The sequence below is a fragment of the Fistularia commersonii genome, chromosome 15, assembly GCF_037954325.1.
Source record: "Fistularia commersonii isolate RoL2024-O1a breed Wild chromosome 15, RoL_Fcom_v1.0, whole genome shotgun sequence".
Classification (NCBI taxonomy): domain Eukaryota; kingdom Metazoa; phylum Chordata; class Actinopteri; order Syngnathiformes; family Fistulariidae; genus Fistularia; species Fistularia commersonii.
This window is the reverse complement of record NC_141298.1, coordinates 16970558-16990363: the sequence shown is the minus strand read 5'-3', so window position 1 is coordinate 16990363 and position 19806 is coordinate 16970558. Positions and strand designations below refer to the sequence as shown.

At 48.1% G+C, this 19806-nt stretch overlaps 1 protein-coding gene across 3 annotated transcripts in view; it reads right to left on the bottom strand.

The window, feature by feature from the left end:
- Positions 1-19806, bottom strand: part of auts2a (activator of transcription and developmental regulator AUTS2 a) — a 435895-nt gene that overhangs the window by 263591 nt on the left and 152498 nt on the right. Inside the window, exon 1 of one of the 3 annotated variants that reach the window (XM_086160360.1) lies at positions 5857-6106. The exons of the other annotated variants lie outside the window; for them this stretch is intronic. Coding sequence (XP_086016486.1) covers positions 5857-5904 — 48 coding nt within the window. The 5' untranslated portion in view covers positions 5905-6106. Of the gene's footprint in view, positions 1-5856; positions 6107-19806 lie in introns of those variants that run through there. 3 annotated transcript variants of the gene reach the window in all.

Sequence of the window (19806 nt, the reverse complement as noted above, 5' to 3'; positions counted from 1 at the left end):
TTCAAACTAAGGACGGCTTGGGTCGAGGTGCCGCGTCCAGCCGGGCTTCTGAAGCCTTTCAAAGGAGGGAATTTAGTCGTCGCGAGGCGTCGTCGCACCCTGGCGCCGACGGACAAAACAACCGAGGCTCGTCTGATCCGGTCAGCTTCTCCCGGGTTCTCGCAATGTCCACAAACCGATGGTACTCGGATGGGACGCTGGGCTGAAAATGGGAAAATATTAGCAGGCGGCGTTCATGCCTGAAAGATCCAAATATGCTTTTTATTGATTTTTGGATAAATATACTAACAGGGTCATTCAATATATTCCCTTTGGCAGCGGTGGCGGCCATCTTGTATTTATCAAATTACCTCTTAAGTAGCTATTGGCTGAGCCTCATATCAAACCAGCCCAGACTGAAGAACCGCTCCTGATTATTTGCGAAACCGTTGGCATTTGCGATGAATGGGATGGTGGGCCAGATGGACGCCTAGTGAGGATTTAAGACTTGTCAAGGTGCCTGGTTGATATTTCGATCGTACATCTAAGAACAGATCTCAGCCTCCCCTGTCCAAATATCAGGTTTTTCAACATCTACATGTTTACATACAGAGTCCACGTATAAAGATGGGTACAATACTCGGTGCCCTCGGATGCGCAACATGGCACCCTCCGCTTGCACCGAAGTTGTATGCCCGAGCGAATTTTGAATCTCAAAGCTATTCGACTTTGGTGTCGGCACTCAGTTCGGGTTGAACTGAATTATCCCGGCGCACATCACGTCCCCACTTGCCCCTCGGCGGGTCTGCGACTCCAGAGTCGTCCCACAAGGGTACTGGCTTAGAGGATAAAGGCGCTTGCGAGCATACAGAAAGTGCACTTCTCAGGCACTCCCCTCTCTTTCTACTCCAAGGAATGCATCCAGCCATCAAGCCTCCCTTCCCCTAATGCCCTCTCACTTCAGGACATGAGCCCACACACAGGGACAGCAATTACCCGTCCCCAGATATACACCAGCCCCGGGTCCGGACCCAGAAGGAGTCGCGCTCTGTGCCCTTTTCACCCTTCCTTTTCGGCGAGGAGGGGCGGGGAAGACAGGCGCTCAGTCAAAACTGGCAGCGCTTGTTTAAGGTCACTTCCTATCCACTTGGCATGCTGCTCCAAAGCATGCCTGTCAATCACGGATAATCAGACAGAGGAGGCTCGCCGCTCCCGAGGCCAGACAGCTGCGAGCTGGAAAAAGCAGACGGCGGCGCGAGGCTTCCTCTGACACAAACACTCTCTGCCCTCGGACCTCCGACGAGCACCGACACGTCCGTCATGTTTCTGTGCGTGTTTGTTTTGAAAAGTGCCGACGTGGAAGGAAAATATCCGCACAAATAGTCCTGAAAATCAACCCGATTAGAGGCAAATGAAGATCTGAGAGCGGTTATTTTGTCTCGCCTCTTCCCACTAAGAAACCCCCTCGCAAGACTCCCACTTCCTTTGGATGCAGCTAGAAATGTTCTCGCTTTAACTCAAGCCAGATGGGAAAGGGTAGTTTCGGAAGGCGTACGTGGACGGCGTCGATGTCCTTCCTCTCTTTGTGCGGCGCCGGCCCGAAACACCCGTGCTGTTGTCATGGTTGCGGTGACTCGTCGCCACGCCGACACTTCCTGGCGGCGTTCTCTTTTCATGTCGCACCTTCGCTTTTTTGGCAGAGGCGTCCCCCCTTTGCAGCGCTGACTGACGCTACCGTCGCAATCCTCTATTATCTGCAGGGTTTTTGCCGCTCGTATTTGGGACAACAAGACCTCCCACGCGTTTTCCCAAAGCCCTGGAAGGGAATCAGTGTGTCCGCCATGGTGCGCGTCCGTTTGTTCACAAGCACAAAGACACTTCACCGGAACGACCGGACAGAGTTTCGGTGTAAATCTCGATTCCGGCAGACACGACACAACCACCTGCTCAGAAGATCTCGCCAGACTACGACAGTGTCGTCGGTCCGTCCGTCAGGAAAAGTCTCACCGGGAATTTGCTACGGTATGATTTGTTTGGTTTGCGGCGCGGAAACAAACATCGTCTGGAATTGGAAAGCGCATCTGACATCTGAGGCATGTTATTCCTCATTTATCTGAGCCGGTGAACGAGATAATCTTTTCCTATTATCGTTTAAATCTCACAGGGAGCGGATTTATAATGTACTTCTTTGACAGGGACGGTTTTGAGAACTTCCAGTGAGGATTCCTCACCTGACTAAACCTGAAATGGACATTGAAGATGAAGACCTTCGTCTTTTCCGTTCGGCTGCTCCCATCAGGGACGGCCGCATCCTCCTTATCTGACCCGCATCTCGCCGACATCCGAGGCGGAAGACCGATCACGAGGTGATTTCCAACGAAAACTTTTAAAAAATGGCAAAAATACAAGCTAAGTTAATGCGGCGTAGCATTTATGTTTTCAAGTTGGGTTCCTCGAGTAATTCCATTACTAAAACTACCCCAGGCTAATGATCCGCCTCGATGAATCGTTAAATACAGAACTCCTCCCGGATACGCAACGCCATCACTCGCTTGCGCTAATGCTAATACAACCGAGGGTGACCGATGGAAGCGCCGGTGAGCGAAGGGACGCGAAAACAAAACAGAAATGATAATAAGCATCAAAAGTTGGGACCAACAGGAGATACACCTTTTACTGTAAAATGGAATTAGCACTCAACAGCTGCAAGTACAACATCTCAAAAGGAACTACGATTTTTGCATCACTTGGATAACTGTTGCAAGGCAGAAGCTACGTTCATCCGTACACAATCACGACATCCCACCGGGACTGTATGTGTGCTGCTACTGGACTTGCCACCTGTTGGACGCTAAACTTGCTGAAGGGTGCAACCATCGAACCATCGGGAGTAACAACCACTGCTGCCTGGGTACGGCTCGCCTGGAAAATCCCCAAACTGCCATGTGAAGCTAGCCGACCTGAGCAGGCTGGCTTGCTGGCTAGCCGGCTAGCCTCGCAAAACTCCGGATCCCGACGGCGACCTGAGCAGGCTAGCTGGCTGACTGGCTGGCTAGCCGGCTACCCTCTTGAAACTCCAGATCCCGACGGCGACTTGAGCAGGCCGGCTGGCTAGCTAGCCGACTAGCCTCTCGAAACTCCGGATCCCGACGGCGCCTAGCAGGACGGCATTTCCATCGGCCAAAATCTACTTGCTCCTCCTGCCCCACCATCTCTCCTTCCACCAGCAACCATCTCCAACAATCAGCTTCAGCACTTGCCTCCTCTCAGCCCCGGGTCTGACACTCTGTTTTTCATTTGTGAAGCGTCTTTGAGTGCCTTGAAAAGTGCTCTACAAATCTTATGTATTATTATTATTATCAAAGTTCTGTATTTACCGTATTTTCACGACTATAGGCGCACATAAAAGTCTTAGATTTTCTTCAAAATGTGCAGTGCGCCCTGTGTGTGTTGTTGTTGTAAGGTGGACGTAGTAGAGAACACCATGAGAGCGTTAAAGGGGGAAGTGTGGGCGTTGATTGTATATGAAAGAACGGGTATGTACGTTATGCAGAACATCGTCGTTTTAACAACCATGAAAACATCTCCGACAAACACATCCCGCCACGTCACCAACATGGACGAGGTGCCGCTCATTTTCGACATCCCGGTGAATCACTGTGCAGAAGAAGGGGACCGGTACGGTAGCGATTCGCACAACAGGGTACCAAAGGTAACTTTTTTTTTTTTTGGCAAGATGGCGGGCGGGAGGACGCTGAAGCATTTGGCTGCCGCTTCCCGCTCTCCTACCAATCAACCAAACCAAAGACAAAGGCTCAGCTGGACAATCTCCAGCAAGCTACCAAACTAGCTTGCCGACCTGAGCAGGCTGGTTCGCTAGCTAGCCTCTCAAAACTCCAGATCCCGACGGTGACCTGAGCAGGCTGGCTGGCTGGCTAGCTAGCCGGCTAGCCTTTCGAAACTCTGGATCTCGACGGTGGCCTGAGCAGGCTGGTTTGTTAGCTAGCCTCTCGAAACTCCGGATCCCGATGGCGCCTAGCAAGACGGCATTTCCATCGGCCGAAATCTTCTCGCTCCTCCTGCTCCACCATCTCTCCCTCCACCAAAAATCCATCTCCGACATCCAGCTCCAACACTTGCCTCCTCACAGCAGCGCGACACTCAGCTGCACACCGGCGAAGCTCCTCCAGCTTGTCCCTGGACTGGCGCTCATCGCCACACTCTGCAATCATGGACTTCTTCCCAATAATTCAGTGTATGTTCTGTTCCCTCTCTTTTTTTTACTTGTGAAGCGTCTTTGAGTGTCATGAAAAGCGCTATAAAAATCCCATGTATTATTATTATTATTATTAAAAGTCTTCTTTCACTAAGAGTGGAAGGCAGCGCCGGGCAAGTTACACTGCAATTTGCGAATGGATTGTAGATGCTCAGGCTAACGTGTCTGCTGGCACTGTTGTTCCAGCTTTCGCAAAAGCCGGCATCATTTCCGAGGAGTCGCACGTCACGGAAAGCGACTCTGACAGTGAAGAAAGTGAACCCGGAATGTTTGATGGAGATTTAGCGCAGCTGTTCAAATCAGAAACAGAGGATGAGGACTTCCATGGGTTTGATTAATGACGAATACCGGTAAAAAAAAATGTGAATACCAAACTCAGTTTTGCTCCCGCTTTTCAAATACACACACTTGTATGCTTGTGTGTTGTTGTTGTTGTAGAGGACACCATGAGAACGTTAAAGGGGGAAGTGTGGGCGTGGATTGTATATAAAACCCGCGCCTTATAATCAGGTGCGCCTTATAATCAGGTGCGCCTTATATGTGAGTTAAAAACAGTAATGACACAAATAACTGAGACTGCGCTTTTTAGTGCGGTGCGCCTTATAGTCATGAAAATACGGTACTAAATTACTAAATCCACGTCCTTGTTGACAATTACGAACAAATCTTTTCTTTTTCGGGTTCATTTCTTCCGACTTCCTGTCACAAATTTACTTCCAAGCGGACGGATGACATAAAGATAGAACCCCATCCGGTGCCGGTGGAGGCCACGGTGACCGACACCGGGGACAATAAACGAGTGAGGTTGAAGAGGATTTAGCCGTTAGCTGTGGAGATGCCTGAGGTCTGGAGGAAATTAATGACTTAATTAATTAGACGACGAGTGCACGTCCCCCCTCAGAGGCTTCCGAGTTGTTTTAACTGATTTAGAAGCCGACGCCGCCGCTGTTCTGGGCTCTCGGCTAACCCTCCGTTCTGAAGAAAAAGTCCTTGCAGTTGATTTGAGGATTCAGGACCTCCAACCCCCCTGAGCTCCGCCGTCCCTTCAGTTTGACAGTCGTGCTACATCTTAAAACAAAACACGTTTTCCACATAGACGCCGCTATTTCCTTTTTTTTTTTTTTTTTTTTTTAAATTGTAAAAACGACTGAACCGAACCGAGCTGAACTCTCACCGGCTCATGTGTAACTAACAGGAAAGGAAGACACACACACACAGGCGGCGTTTCGCAAAACAACATTTGCGCGATAGAAAGCGGAAAAAAATAAGCGATCAGACAAAGGTGTCGGATATCGGCTGTTTGTTGTTGTTCGGTCTGTTCTTGTTACACCGCGTTTACAGGGAGGAGGCACCGTCAGCAGCCGGGAGTAAATATTCCCCCGGGCGAAATTACACCCAGAATCTATTTAACCCGGGTTTTACGGCGGGCCCTGCAAATCTGAGTTCCACTATGAATCTCAAACAGCCGGCGAGGAAGATAAAGGATGTCTGGGAGGAGAATCGATGCGCGGTGAAGTAATTGAACGTCTTCACGGGGGGTTCGATATTCACGTAGCCTGGCAAAGACGGGGGGTGGGGGGGGCAAAAACATACGGACTTACCTTCTCGTTGTATTTGAACTTGACATAGAACCAACTGGACTTGATCATCCTCCCGTCTTGTTTTCCCGAGCGATTCAGTTTGGCGAGTCAAGAGTCTCCCGATTTGCGGCGGCGGCGTCCAGGCTACTTTATCCGGCCGTCTTTGTGCTTGCTCTTTCTCGCGTTTGACTTCAAGCGTCTGAAGCCCGCTACCGTTTCTCCCGTCGCCTTCTCTCCCCGTGTGTGTGTGTGTGTGTGTGTGTGTGTGTGTGTGTGTGTGTCGGGCTTGGATGGATGACAGCGCAGCTCTTCAGATGGGATTCAGCTGTGGTGGCAGATGCCAGCGGAGGAAAATGTTTCTCCTCTCTGAGTGAACAAACTCTGAAGTCTGGAGTGCCAACCTCCCTCGCCCTCCCCTCCTCTTCCAACTTTCTGCTTCCTGTCTCTCCTTTTTTGCTGTTTTTTTTTCCTTCTCCTCGCTCGCTCGCTCGCTCGCTCGCTCGGTGCCTCCCCCCCCAGCGCTCTCCGCCGCGCACCGCTTAGCGCCCTCGCTTCGACCTTGTTTAACCCCCTTTTCCGTATCTATTTCCATCCCGCCTCTCCGTGCCCTTTGTGTAGCAACGCTGTCTGCTTTATTATTTCTTCAGATAGCGGCTCCTGATTTCGGTCTCGCCCCGGAGGCGCGGCGTTCCCACGAGCCAAATAAACTCCGACAGCCGAACAAATGCGCGTCCAAAACGCTTGTCAAATGCGGTTAACTCCGGATCGGGTTGTGCTTCGGCTCCCCGCGCCGTCAGGATGTAGCTTAAAATATTTACCGGCGCTTCACAAAGGATCATTGTTAGCTACCTGGAGTTCACACTTCAGAGAATCGCAGCCTGGCGTACTCGCAGCTCGGCTCTTCAGCCTTGATCCGATGGTTGAGGCTCATTTTAGAACGATAAAAATATACAGAAAGTAAAAAAAGAGGGAGACCCGACGTACATCGCGATGAGCCCGTTAGCCGCGCTGCTAAGGTCAACATCTTGTACAGTGATGTTTCCAACGGACATTTTTGAAAATGCCAAAAATACAATAGAAGCTAAGTTGATGTGGCGTAGCATTTATGTTTTCAAGATGGATTCCTCGAGTAATTCGATGACTAAAATCACTCCGTGCAAATTATCTGGCTCGAAGAATTGTTAAATATGGTATTGTTATGTCGCGCATGTGGATAGCGTTCCGCCCAGATAGGCAACGCCATCATTTAACTGGCATTAGCTTGTGCTAATGCAAAAGCAACTGAGCGTAACCAATAGACGCGGTTAAAATATTTACCGGCGCTTCACAAAGGATCATTGTTAGCTACCTGGAGTTCACACTTCAGAGAATCGCAGCCTGGCGTACTCGCAGCTCGGCTCTTCAGCCTTGATCCGATGGTTGAGGCTCATTTTAGAACGATAAAAATATACAGAAAGTAAAAAAAGAGGGAGACCCGACGTACATCGCGATGAGCCCGTTAGCCGCGCTGCTAAGGTCAACATTTTATACAGTGATGTTTCCAACGGACATTTTTGAAAATGCCATAAATACAATAGAAGCTAAGTTAGCGCGGCGTAGCATTTATGTTTTCAAGACGGATTCCTCGAGTAATTCGATGACTAAAATCACTCCAGGCAAATGATCTGCCTCGACGAATCGTTAAATATGGTATTGCTATGTCGCGCATGCTGGCAGCGTTCCGCCCGGATGCGCAACTCCATCATTTAACTGGCGTTAGCTTGTGCTAATGCTAAAGCAACTGAGCGACAACAATGACAATAAGCGTCGAAAGTTTGGGAGCTACACCGATTTCTGGAAAATGGAATTAGCGCTCAACAGCTGCAGGTCCTGCATGTTGCAACATCTCAGAAGGAAGTCCAATTTTTGCATCGCTCGGATAATCGTCACAACAATCAGTATTTACTTCATCGCTAAATCCATTCCCATTTAGATACAAAACGTCCGAAAGGCATTAGCAGTTTCACGTTTTCAACCCGACACCATGACCTTTAACCTTTAACCATCAGAACTGACTTTCCCGTTGACATGAATCAAGGGCTGGTCAAATGTCAGGCGCAGAAAAACAACAGAAATAAAGCAAATTTGTGCACTTCTTGGTTTGCCACGTTCATTCATTCATTCATTCCTTCATTCATTATCTTACACCCTGGTGCTGGAGCCAATGCTAGCTGTCATTGGACGGTGTTGGCTCGCCCCGGATTGGTCAATCCCGAAGCCACATTTAGAGACGTTCAACCATTTGTCCTCATTCACAGAACTATTTAGGATCTCCTGCATGTTTCTGGAAACCCTAGTACAGCCGTCCCCAACCAGGTACCAGTTTTATGCATGAAATACTTCCATGGAGCGGTTAGCTTAGCTTCATTAGCAAGCCGTTTACTGCGAATAATGCATCGCGGGCGCAGAGTTTGTGCATCACCTGTTGTGATGAACCCGTAACTTGGATATTTTCTTTAAAATGCTGCTTTCTTTTTGTCGCGACGCTTCTGCGGCCTCATCGTCCGCTCGTTTCCTCCCGAAAAAGCTCTCCGGAGACTTTTATTTTCAAGGGTTAGCTGAAGGGTGAAACAGCGCGATGGAGTTAAGTGTAGCAGTAAAGCGAAGGCTTTAAAACAGTCGTTTTTCAAAATAAGATCAGGAAGGTCTAATGAAAAAAACTTATCATTGATACCAAGACACGGGAGAACATGGAGATCCAACCAGGGACCTTCTTAGCTTGAGGCGCTAGTGCTAACCACTCTTGATCACATAGCATTTGGCTAACGGTATCGACTGGAATTTAAGATGGCTACGCTTCCAAGTTGTTTGTTTTGTTACTTAATCCTCAGTTGGTAATGTACATTTCAAAAATATATCTAAATAACCAGAATGGATTGGAAAAAAGAGATGTAGAAGGAATGTTAAATGTCATCAGCGATTACAGGATTCGCTCCGGAGGCCCGCGATAAAAACAGCCCGATGGAAAAACTCAGCACTTGAACTCGAAGTCGAAAATATCCGTAGCGCTTTAAAATTGATGGCGTGAATAATGGCTACCGTCTCGGGAAGAGATCCTTAAAGACGTATAATAAAGTTTATGTCGCGGCCCCGGTGATACTACCGCGTAATTCGACAGCTGGTTAGCGCGCGGACCGAAATGGGTTCGAGTTACTGAAGCGTCGAAGGGCAAGCGAGTCCAACGCCGTTCCGTAAATCACATAGCATTTAGCTAACGCTATCGACTGAAATTTAAGATGGCGCCGCAGCCCGAGCTACGCTTCTAAGTTGTTTGTTTTGTCGCTTAAGTCTGTTTTTTTTTTTCGCCGACCCCATCGGGATACGTCGCTCCTCCGCTAGCACGCGGGATTTGGATCAACAACAATACGTTCCGTCGAATAAATCCCCGTGCAAATAAGGCCGGGGTTTGGCAGCGCAGCCGGCGGTTTCAGCTGAGCGACGCCGTGTTCTGGACCTTTGAAAAAGCCAGTCACATACCGTGAGAGCTTAGGGACTAAAAAGGCCACAGTAAGAGCCGAGGCCGGGCCACCCAACCATTGTTTATATTCTGCTGCTCCCTTCAGCGCGCAGGGCCCATATCCCCTCCACACAACCCCGCTGTGTATATAATCATGTCACCTCATGGCTTACGACGCCTGCCAGCCAGAATGTGCTCCTGTATCCCGCTGGATTTAGCCAAATTTGGCAGTTCCTGAGGAAAAAAAAAACAAAACAAAAAACAACAAACTCCCGTCTCATTTGACAGCGGCGGGTTATAAACAAAGACAATCGGACTCAGATGTGCCAGCGAATGCGTTAGCATCCATGGAAACGGAGTCTCCCTTGGACACGCATTCGCTCAGATTTGCGCCGGCGGGGGGAAAAGTCTGGCGGAACTCATCCAGAGAAAGGGGGGAGTCGAGGTTCTTATCTCTTCACGCAAAGAACGCGAGGTTTAACCGCAGGTGGAGGTCAAAGGAAGTCGGCGAGACGCTTCAAATTCACAAAGAAGTTGTGTTCAGATGGTGGGATGTAAAGGAAGACGATAAAATACACGGCTTTTGCAGAAGTACTGCACATTTCTGCGCAAGTGTACAAGTATGACTTTGAGACACCGACTTTGAGGAGAAGGCAGGAGATGAAGGTGTTTAGGTTCTCTTTGGGAGTGAGGAGGACAGATAGGATCAGGAAGAAGCCCATCAGAGGGACGGCACTTGGTAGATGATCTTTTCCTTTGGGTTTTTCCCATCAGGGTCGCCACAGCAAATCCACCCTCTCCATCTAACAATATTCTCTGGATCCTCCTCTTGCACACCAACTACCTTCATATCCTCTCTCACTACGTCCATCGATCTTCTCTTAGGTCTTCCTGTAGACCTCCAATTCCAGCATCCGTCCACCACTATAGTCACCCTCCCTCCTCTGTCCATGACCCAACCATCTCAGTCTAGCTTCTCTGACCTTCTCTCCAAAACATCTACCATGCGTCGTCCCTCTGACGGACTCATTCCTGATCCCCTCCATCCTGGTCGCTCCCAAAGAGAACCTCAGCATCTTCATCTCTGCAACCTCTAGTTCTGCCTTCTGTCTTTTCAGCATCGTCACTGTTTGTAGAGCATACAGCATCGCCGGTCAGCACTCGGTAGATGTTCTGGGAATAAAGTCGGACTGAAATGGTTTGGACACGTGAGGACTGTGATGGGGATCTGGGTAGATGGATGCTGATGTTGGAACTCCCAGGCAGGAGGTCTAGACAGGAAGGAGGGGGTTATTTGGTGGAAACTGATTCATGGTGGCCCCTGAAGGGAGCGTCCGGAAGAAGAAGATGCAAGTATGACTTATCATTTTCACCATTTCACCACCTTTCAGCTCAACCCTGACACAATCACATGTAGGCTACGTGCATCTACTTCACCATCAGGTCCACCTTGGAAGATCATCTGCGGACCGCAGTGGTAACTACCAGGACCAGCTTCAGCAGATGACCTGATGAAGAGGAGCCCTTTCATCATCTGGCCTCCAATGGCCTCAACTCATACTTGGTTTGTAGGGTTTGTCATTCAGCTCGTCGTTGACTGTTAGCAAGACGCGCTAACAAATGAAGCATGTTTGTCGAAAGACCCGGCTTGTCGATCGTCCGATGTAGCAGGACGGTTAGCAGGACGTGCTATCAGTTGACCGACAGCAACAAATGCAGCTGTAACCGACGTTTGCTGAACAACTCTGAGGTCGCAACGAGAAAACTACACCGAAAAGCAAATCCAAAGCGGGAGGTCAGATCCAACCGAGTTCGCTTCTCGCACGAAGAAGCTAAGGATGAGTCACATCATATGTTTGACACAGACCGAAGAAGACTGTGGGTTTGCTCTCATGTTGCGATCTCACCAGCCGTCGCCTTCGCGGCGCTAAAACGCTGACCTACATCTAGATCTGCCACCGAAAGCATCACGAACCCCCGCGCCGTTTGCTCCTTTTCATCCTCCTCGCTCTTGTCTTCTCACTTTCGCCGTCCCGATGTCGTGTACGGAGAAGCCCGCGGGGCGCTAACGCTACGCGACAGACCTCGCTCGCTTCCCACGCACAAGCGATAGCCTCCAAAACACACACCCGAGGATGCAGCTTGGCGCAGAACACGTTAAGGAGCACCAAATGTGCACATCTGCAATCAAATAATTACTGTAACTTCTGGAATCTAAGCCTTTTACGAGTGTTTTAAAACATTTTTTTTTTTCCCACATGCTTTGAGAACTGCGGCTTTTACAGCGCCGCGGCTAATTTACAGATTTTTATAGGGTTATTACGCTAGCTTCCTTCCACCGACGCCATCACAGTAGACAAAGCCACTTGCATTTACGATAATTCATAAGATCGGCCATTTTGTGCTTTTTGCGCACACCCCTATCATGAAAAAAGATGCAGAGAAATGAATTAGTTGAGGCTTTCGAGTTGAAAGCGATCAGTCTGGCTGTCCAAGAAGGAAATAGAGCTGCTGCACGTAAGTTCTGACCTGAAAAAAAGGAATTGCGTTGTGTCGCGGTAGTTGTAGATCAGGGGCGTCAAACGCCAAATTTGATGTCAAACGGGCCGGACCAGTAAAATCCTAGTGGAAATACCAAGAAGTAACACTAAGTCCAAAGTATTCATTTGTTTCAGAGTAAAGTAGAACAGGTAAATGATAAAAAATATTTCTATGCAATGAACCGCTCCTTTAAAAAACTTACGAACCTCAACCAACAAATAAGAAGTGGTCTATTTTTCTTGGAGGACAAAATGCTATTTACGGACCCGAAAGCCGTATTGTTGCCATCTGGTGTAAGTTGTGAGTCGCATAGTGTTGTGCCGTGTCGCTACCAGTGACTAAAACAGTGCGGCCCAAGTAGCCACTATAGGAACAAAATTTTTATTTTAAAAAAAGTAGTTCATGAATTTATGTATTTTTCTTTTAAATTTTAGATAAAAAAAAATCCGAGGGCCTGATTGGACCCCCTGGCGGGCCAGTTGAAGCCCGCGGGCCGTACGTTTGACACCCCTCCTCTAGATGTTACCATCATTTATTGAACAAAAGTTTAAAAAAAAAAAAATCTTTCCGTCATTAACATCTCATGTTTCAACTGCGACACCTGCCGCTTGTATACGATTCCTTTTTTCTTTTTAAAAATAAGCAAGTGCGGCCTATATAAAGGTGCGCCTTACAGTCTGAAATTTACGATACACATGGCGCGCAAAACGATTACATTAAAACAATCCACCCGAGGGTGAAGAGAGTGGAAGAGTACGAGGTTACGGCTGAGGAGGTGAAGGAGAAATTGATTTTCATGCTCCATTTTTTTTTTTGGGGGGGGGGGGGGGTATGCAAGTATCCAAGGCAGAAAAGGTGATTTGGCACATCCGTCCCACATGGGAAGGAGAACGGTGAAGTCCTGGGGCTTCTTAGCGCTGCAGACACTTTCCCACGGGAAGTCCTGCTACTCCTGGGAGCTAATGGAAACCTGTGTGTGTGTGTGTGTGTGTGTGTGTGTGTGTGTGTGTTTATCGTGGCTTCGGTCCGCCTGCTTTAACATCAGGGGTTGTAAACACTCATCCAAGTGTGATCTTGTGTGTGACACATATGGCAAACCTGAGTACTTTCCGGTGTTAGCGTGCTAGCTACACTCCGCTACTACAGCAGCGCCTCGAGCTGCAACCCTAGAATTTTCCATTAAACCTGCCGGCGCAAGAAGCGGGGATCAGCTAAAAGGTGAAATCCTGCACAAAACCTGAGAGGTCGCGTAAATCTTTTAAGTTCTTGAAGGCGGAGGCTCTTTAAATAATGGAATTGGAAGGAAACAACGACAAGAGCCGGGGGAGCAGAATGTCTCGCTTTATTTCATAGTTTATCAATGGAATCGGAGATTTTCGAGGCGCGACGGCATGATTTGCTTCAAATACCCGATGCCCCTTGCGGTGCCTTCGAACTCGAGTTCTGACGGCCGAAGCAATCGATCGGTTCTGAGTTTACCCCGATTAATGTCAAATAGATGGGAATGTGTGAAGAACTGAATCCATAAATTGACAATAAATAGAAAAAAAAAGTAATTACTGCTAGTTGGGTGATGCAACAAGACCTTACTATTACTAAAAGCTCAGATAGAAAAAAGTGTCAGGGGTACAATGAGATAGAGGGACAAGAAAGTCGCGAGACCAGCGATGCTGTGTGGCCTGGAAACAGTAACAATGTTGAAAAGACAGAAAGCAGAGCTGGAGGTCGCAGAGATGGAGATGTCGAGGTTCTCAGGAATGAGTCCATCGGAGGGACGGCACATGGTAGATGTTTTGGAGAGAAGGTCAGAGAAGCCAGACTGAGATGGTTCGGTTTTGGACAGAGGAGGGAGAGGGAATATATTGGTAGACGGATGCTGGAATTGGAGGTCTTGAGAAGGACCAAAGAGAAGATCGATGGACGTAGTGAGAGAGGATGAAGTTAGTTGGTGTGAGAGAGGAGCATCCAGAGAATAGGGTTGGCGAAGCAGAAGAAGAAGAAGAAAAGTTCAGATAGAAAATGGCAAATGGCCTCCACTTATACAGTGTATATTTTTGCCCCTTTCGGTGTCAAAGCATACATGTCCGTACTCCCAGAAATGCTATGCAAGGCGCTAACCGGACCAATTGGAAGCCACCTGGAGTGCAGAGCACACTCTGGCCTGCAGACGGCGATAGCCGGGAATCAAACCGCCAGCCGTCCGACTCGAGGGACGCCTCGCTCTCCCGACCGACCCATGTTCACTCTTGTTGGGGCTTCAGAGGCTTCTTCAAGGAACGCATTAGAATTTCACTTGATGTAAAATTACACTTGTAAATGAGAACCCCTGGAAGTCTCTCAAGTCCCCTAGAGGGCTGAGTCATATCCCTGTTAAGGTTAGATTTCTTTTTAACCTTAAAATGTCATTATATTATCATACAGACCAGCGTCCCGCTGACGCCGCCCCGACGGGGAATCTGCAGGAGTCGCTCCCGTGAACCGACTCCACCGCGCATGCTTTCTTTCTTCCCTTCCGCGGGCTGTTTGGGCCAAAAACGTAAAGGCCATTTCCTGCTCGACGCACACACAGATGGAAGGGTTGAAGCTGAGTCCCTCTGATGGCTCCAGGAAACCATGCTAGCCTCCTCGCGCTGCTAATACCGGAGACTTTGGAGCAGCCGCCTGCTGCTTCCAACCATTCCTTCCGCTACGCTACGATCTTACCTGCATCCTTACCAGGGGAACATTTCGGACAGAAATAAGTTCGTCCCTTACAGCTTCTGCGAAAGCAAAACAAAAAGGTTCCCCTGGACCTGGAGGAGGCTCGTTCTTGGGACGGAATTCAAGTCGGACAGAACTTTTCTGTCCAAAAGCGACCACAAGGTACATCGAAACCGATCACAAGATATCAATTAGGTAATTGTAGTACGAGCAACAACAGCTAATAAGAGAGTTACCCAAGCAAATCCATGCCGAAGTCAGCTGAGGTAACGCTCGGCTCCAGTTTGTGCTTTTCAGTCACACGTTTACTACATTACCTGGAGGAGCGATTAAGAAATACAAAAAAAAAATACAAACGACCAAAAAAAAAAAAAAAAACAGGCACGGTCGTGGCTGTGGGCGGGAAAAAAAAAAAAAAAAAAAAAACGGCAACCAAACAGACGTTACCTGACAGAAATTAAATAAGCGCCGCTCTAACAGCCGAGTAACACACCCCTTACCCGGAAAACACAGATGGAGAAACAATAGTATCTTTATTGCCCACATCTGTGCACGATAAAGATTATTGAATACTCTCCCCGGCGGACGCTGTCGCATAGATTCCTCCGACGCTGCACACGACCGGCCCCCACAGCGCTGTTTATTCACTTCCAACGATATATTTCGGAGGGAAGTCTGCGGCGGAGCGTAGCGACTTAAAAACAGCAGCTGTGCGGCCGCGGGAATCGACGCCCTGACGCGGAATAATTCCTCGCCGCGCGCCAAATCTTGAAATTCCGTCGTCCCTCCCCGCCCCGCGATGTCCTTTTATTTTCCCGACGAACGCGTGGAATATGACTTAACGAGATTACTCGGTAGGCGGACTCCGTCGACGGTTAGCTTTTCGCTACAACGATTAAACAAATGAATCACCGGCGAACTATATGAGGATGACAATGACGGGGAATTACCGCTTCCGAAAAACTGCCGTGCCGGGCGCAAACCGGACCAATTACGCCCAAGGACACTTTAGTATGCAAATAAGAGAAGCAGCTAACGTTACCATCGAAGGGGCGCCCGCTCGCTAACGCACTAGCGTAAAACAGTAGCCTCTTTTAGACAAAGGATTTTGTTCCACGAAGGATCTGTTAGCTTTGCATTAGCACGAGCAGTACGGGACCACAATCTGAATAAGAAAAAACTTTATCTGTCATATTCATATCACCCTTCACACCATCCGCATCAGGTATACGACGATTTGAGTAACTTGTCTATTTATTTTTATTTTCATAAAAAAAAAAAAACAAACAAACCCTGTAATCGGGAGCTCTTGGTAAACATTTTACAATTAAAAATCTTGATTCTTGTCCCCGAAGGGTAATGGGGGGCACGTGAGGTAGCACCATCAGATTGTGAAAGAATAAAATAAAATAAAATAAATAAATAAATATAAAATAAAATAAATAAAATAAATATAATAAAATAAAACAAAATAGATAAATAAAACAAAGTAAATAAAAAGCAAATAAATAAATAAATAAATAGATAAATAAATAAATAAAAATAAAGTAAATAAATAAATAAAAATAAAATAAATAAAATAAAATAAAACAAAATAGATAAATAAAATAAAATAAATAAAAAGCAAATAAATAAATAAATAAGTAAATAAATAAATAAATAAATAAATAAAAATAAAGTAAATAAATAAATAAAAATAAAATAAAATGAAATTGAATTAAATTAAATTAAATAAATTAAATGAAAAATTTGACCACTTTGATGCTCCGTTTCTCAGTGTCTATGCTGGGCAGTGACCACCATAGATGTCAGAAATGGAGCTCTTTAGTCTGTGAGGACCACCTACGTCATTAGCTCCTATGAGGCCGTAAAAAAGACCCTGCCTCATGAGTGGTATCTAAAATGGGTCTAGATCCATGATCCTTGGTTCCTCTGCTGTCCAAGTGCAACGAGGAAACGCCCTTGAAGGTTCAAGGCACTGTAAAAAGTTCCTATGGCGCAAAAGGAGCAAATATGTGGCACCAAACTGAAGACCTGATGTTGGGTTCGAGTGCCCAAACTGCTGGGTTTGACTCTTTTAACCCACATGGGTCGCCCGTCCTCTGAAGATAAGGACATTCAAATGAATGAAATGATTGTCGTTAAAGCAGCACCCCGGGAAGACGGTCTCGGACTAAAGATCAGGCTCTCAGATGACGGAAGCAAACGTCCTCAGTCGCGGCGACCACAAGGTTGTTCTACTTAGAAGCCTCGACAAAGGAGGCATTAACGGAACCTCAAAGAAAGATGAGCGATAACGGGAAGAGGCGAAGACACACTTGCGGGGAAATTCGAGACCAAATCAAAAACATCAAGGTCACCGGGGGGGAAAACCGCCGTCACACTGCAGACCCGGTAATCAGCTGCCGACAGCCGAGGCCCCGGCATGGGGCGGCCACATCCTGCCCGCCGCCGACACCGTTAACACATAGCGCGTTCATCAAAGGGAACAGACGCCGCTTGTTCGGCGGCGGCGGCGGCGCGTCGACGACGTTGAAAGCACTTCAGAAGACGAGCAAACCTCATATGAGCCGATCTTATCAGCGTCTGAGCTACCTTACCAGTTCGCGTGGGCGCGACATTTGCAAGATGGCTAATGTCACCGGAGTGGGGGAGGTGAAGCTCCAGATTCCAACGGGGGAATTCTTCAAATCGAATGCGGTTGTAATGTGATCATCATTAAAAATTAAATCATGTTTTTATAACCTTTTAACAGCGATGAAGCAGATTTAGCTGCTTACCTTCTTGACAGGCCTACATGTTCAGCTACCAAAAGTTCTTGCATTTGTCTTCTTAGGTTCGCACATGTATGATGAGGCACAACTTGAGTCCAAAACGGGTCTTTCAGCTACCATGGCGGTCGGTACTTCCTGTTCAGTTAAACCAGTGCCATCCGTTTACATCTCAGGCCTTAGGCTACATCCTGGACAGTACACTTCAATATGGAGGAGTGGTTATTTCATGTTGTGGGGCTTCACTGGAATTGAACCAGGAACCTCCTGGCACTGCACCACTGTACCAACGTGGAGCTCCAGAACCATTTAAAAAGCGCATTTGTGGAGATTATAACACTCAGCCTTTGCTAAGCTGACCGCTAAGACATGTAGCTTATCAATTCTTCAGGGAATCCTGACAAGTACCGTAATATCCGGACTATTGAGCGCACCTCAATATAAGCCGCACCGGCTAGCCGATCGCTATCTCAGGCTTCCTCCTGCGCGCTTAAACCGTCAAAGTCGTCGTCTTCGGTGTCAGACTTGAACGGACTCAGAATTTCCCGGTCATTTCATCGGTCCAATGTGACGAGGATAAATGTTTTAGCGGCGCGAAGCTCGTTTGCCCCCCCAAAAAGCGTCCAAATATTAGCCTCATCGTTGTTTACGTCCGGAAAATACGGTACATGCTTTCCCTTGTTTCATTTTCCTTGTCAATTTAACTTTTCTCACTTTAGGAGTCACATCAAGAGCTGTTTACGCTATTTCAGGGCCCACGTTTAGAGCATACGACTCCCGCTCCCACCCTTGACGTGTCCAATTTGAAGAAACTGTCATGAACACTTAGCTCCCCCTCTCTTGAAGCGACCGGGCGGTTCCTTCCAGATACAGCGACTCCCCTCGTTTTGCGGGCTGGGATTTTGACATCATCGTTTAGCAATCTGCAACTGTCAGGAGAGGAGATGGTAGCGTGGATAACAGAAACGGATCAGTCCAAATACAAATTTGATGGATGGGAATATTATTCCTGGCTGGAAGCAATTCTCAACCCCCATCTCTTGAAAATAAAAAGCAGGTTAATACGGCCTATCATTCAAAAACACACGCATCTGGTGCGCATGTGTCGGAACAGCGTCCGGCACGCCAAGGCAACTTTCTCCTTACGAAAAGGGCAAACTGGATATACGAGCTACGCCTCGGTGTGTTTACCGATAAAGGCCTGGCGGAGATGAACTCAGCTGGCGTGCACGAGTGTGAAATCACTGTGATTTACGCTGAGAAACAAGTTGGTGATTCCATTACCTCAGATCCAGGACACCGAGAACGCTCTCGGTATGCTCGCGTTACCTGCAGACACCATCCTCCGCGCACTAGCTATGCTAACTTTAGCCTTAACCACTTTATTTGGAAAATTAACCACTGTAGGTGGTTGACCAACCCTTCATGCTGTCATTCACAAGTCTTGACAATTTAGTGTGTCCACTGGGGAACCCGGAGAACCCTGAAGAATCCACCCAGGGACCTTCTTGCTGTGAGGCAGAAGCGCTCGTAAAAAGACGCCTGCACAACTGGAGGACCTGCGAACGCCGTGTGAGGTCAAAAACCCGGATTTAATTTGGGACCTTCTTTCCAAAATCATGTCGGCAGGCTACGGGGACGGGGAGGGGGGGGGGGGTTCATCGGAGAGCCTTCCGTATTCCGATGGCTTTCAGATGCCTGAGGAGGTGCCAGCGCCATGAAGTTTTTGCTTCAACGTCTTTGCACGCATTCGCCGCTCTCGCCGAAAGTGGCCCTCAGACGCAGCTGTCCCGGGATCAGCCGGCAGATGGATCGGATGAACGCAGGAAACGGAGATAAACAGGCTAATTGCTCGCAGACGGCCGAGACTCCGGACGGGAGGAGGAAGAAGAGGACGGAGGGGAGGAGGGGGAACGCTGAAGGTGCAGAGACAAGAAGGTCGACGCCGGCTGGAGTGATGCTAGCCAGAGCCTCCGGCGCTCGATGACGCCGCCGCTTTGGAATGACGGCGGCGGCGGCGGCGGCGCACACGCTAATCCCGCGGCGAATCGTCGCCACGTAACCGGGAACAGATTTGTCTTTGTCGTCTTTTCTCCCCGCAATGTGGCAACGCTTTTTTTTTTTTTTTTTTTTTTTTTTTTTACACGTGTAATACACGAAATCCATATTTGGAGAATAAACAACGGCTCAAACCCTCCGGGGGTCCGACGGCAAAATGAAAAGACGGAGGAACAACAAAATAATCATCACCAGACTCCTTGCTCACGTTGAGCTACGACGGTTTTTGTTTGGTTCTCCAACGTGATAAACGGCGGACGGCGTTGTTTCGCGAAACGGCGACGCGAGGCGGCAGAAACAAGCGTCCTAGATTTCCAAAGAGTATCTCTGAAGAACAAGCAAACACATCTGGCGCCCCAATGGGTCAGTGGTGTTGAGGAGAAGACAGGAGGCAGTGTTCCGGAG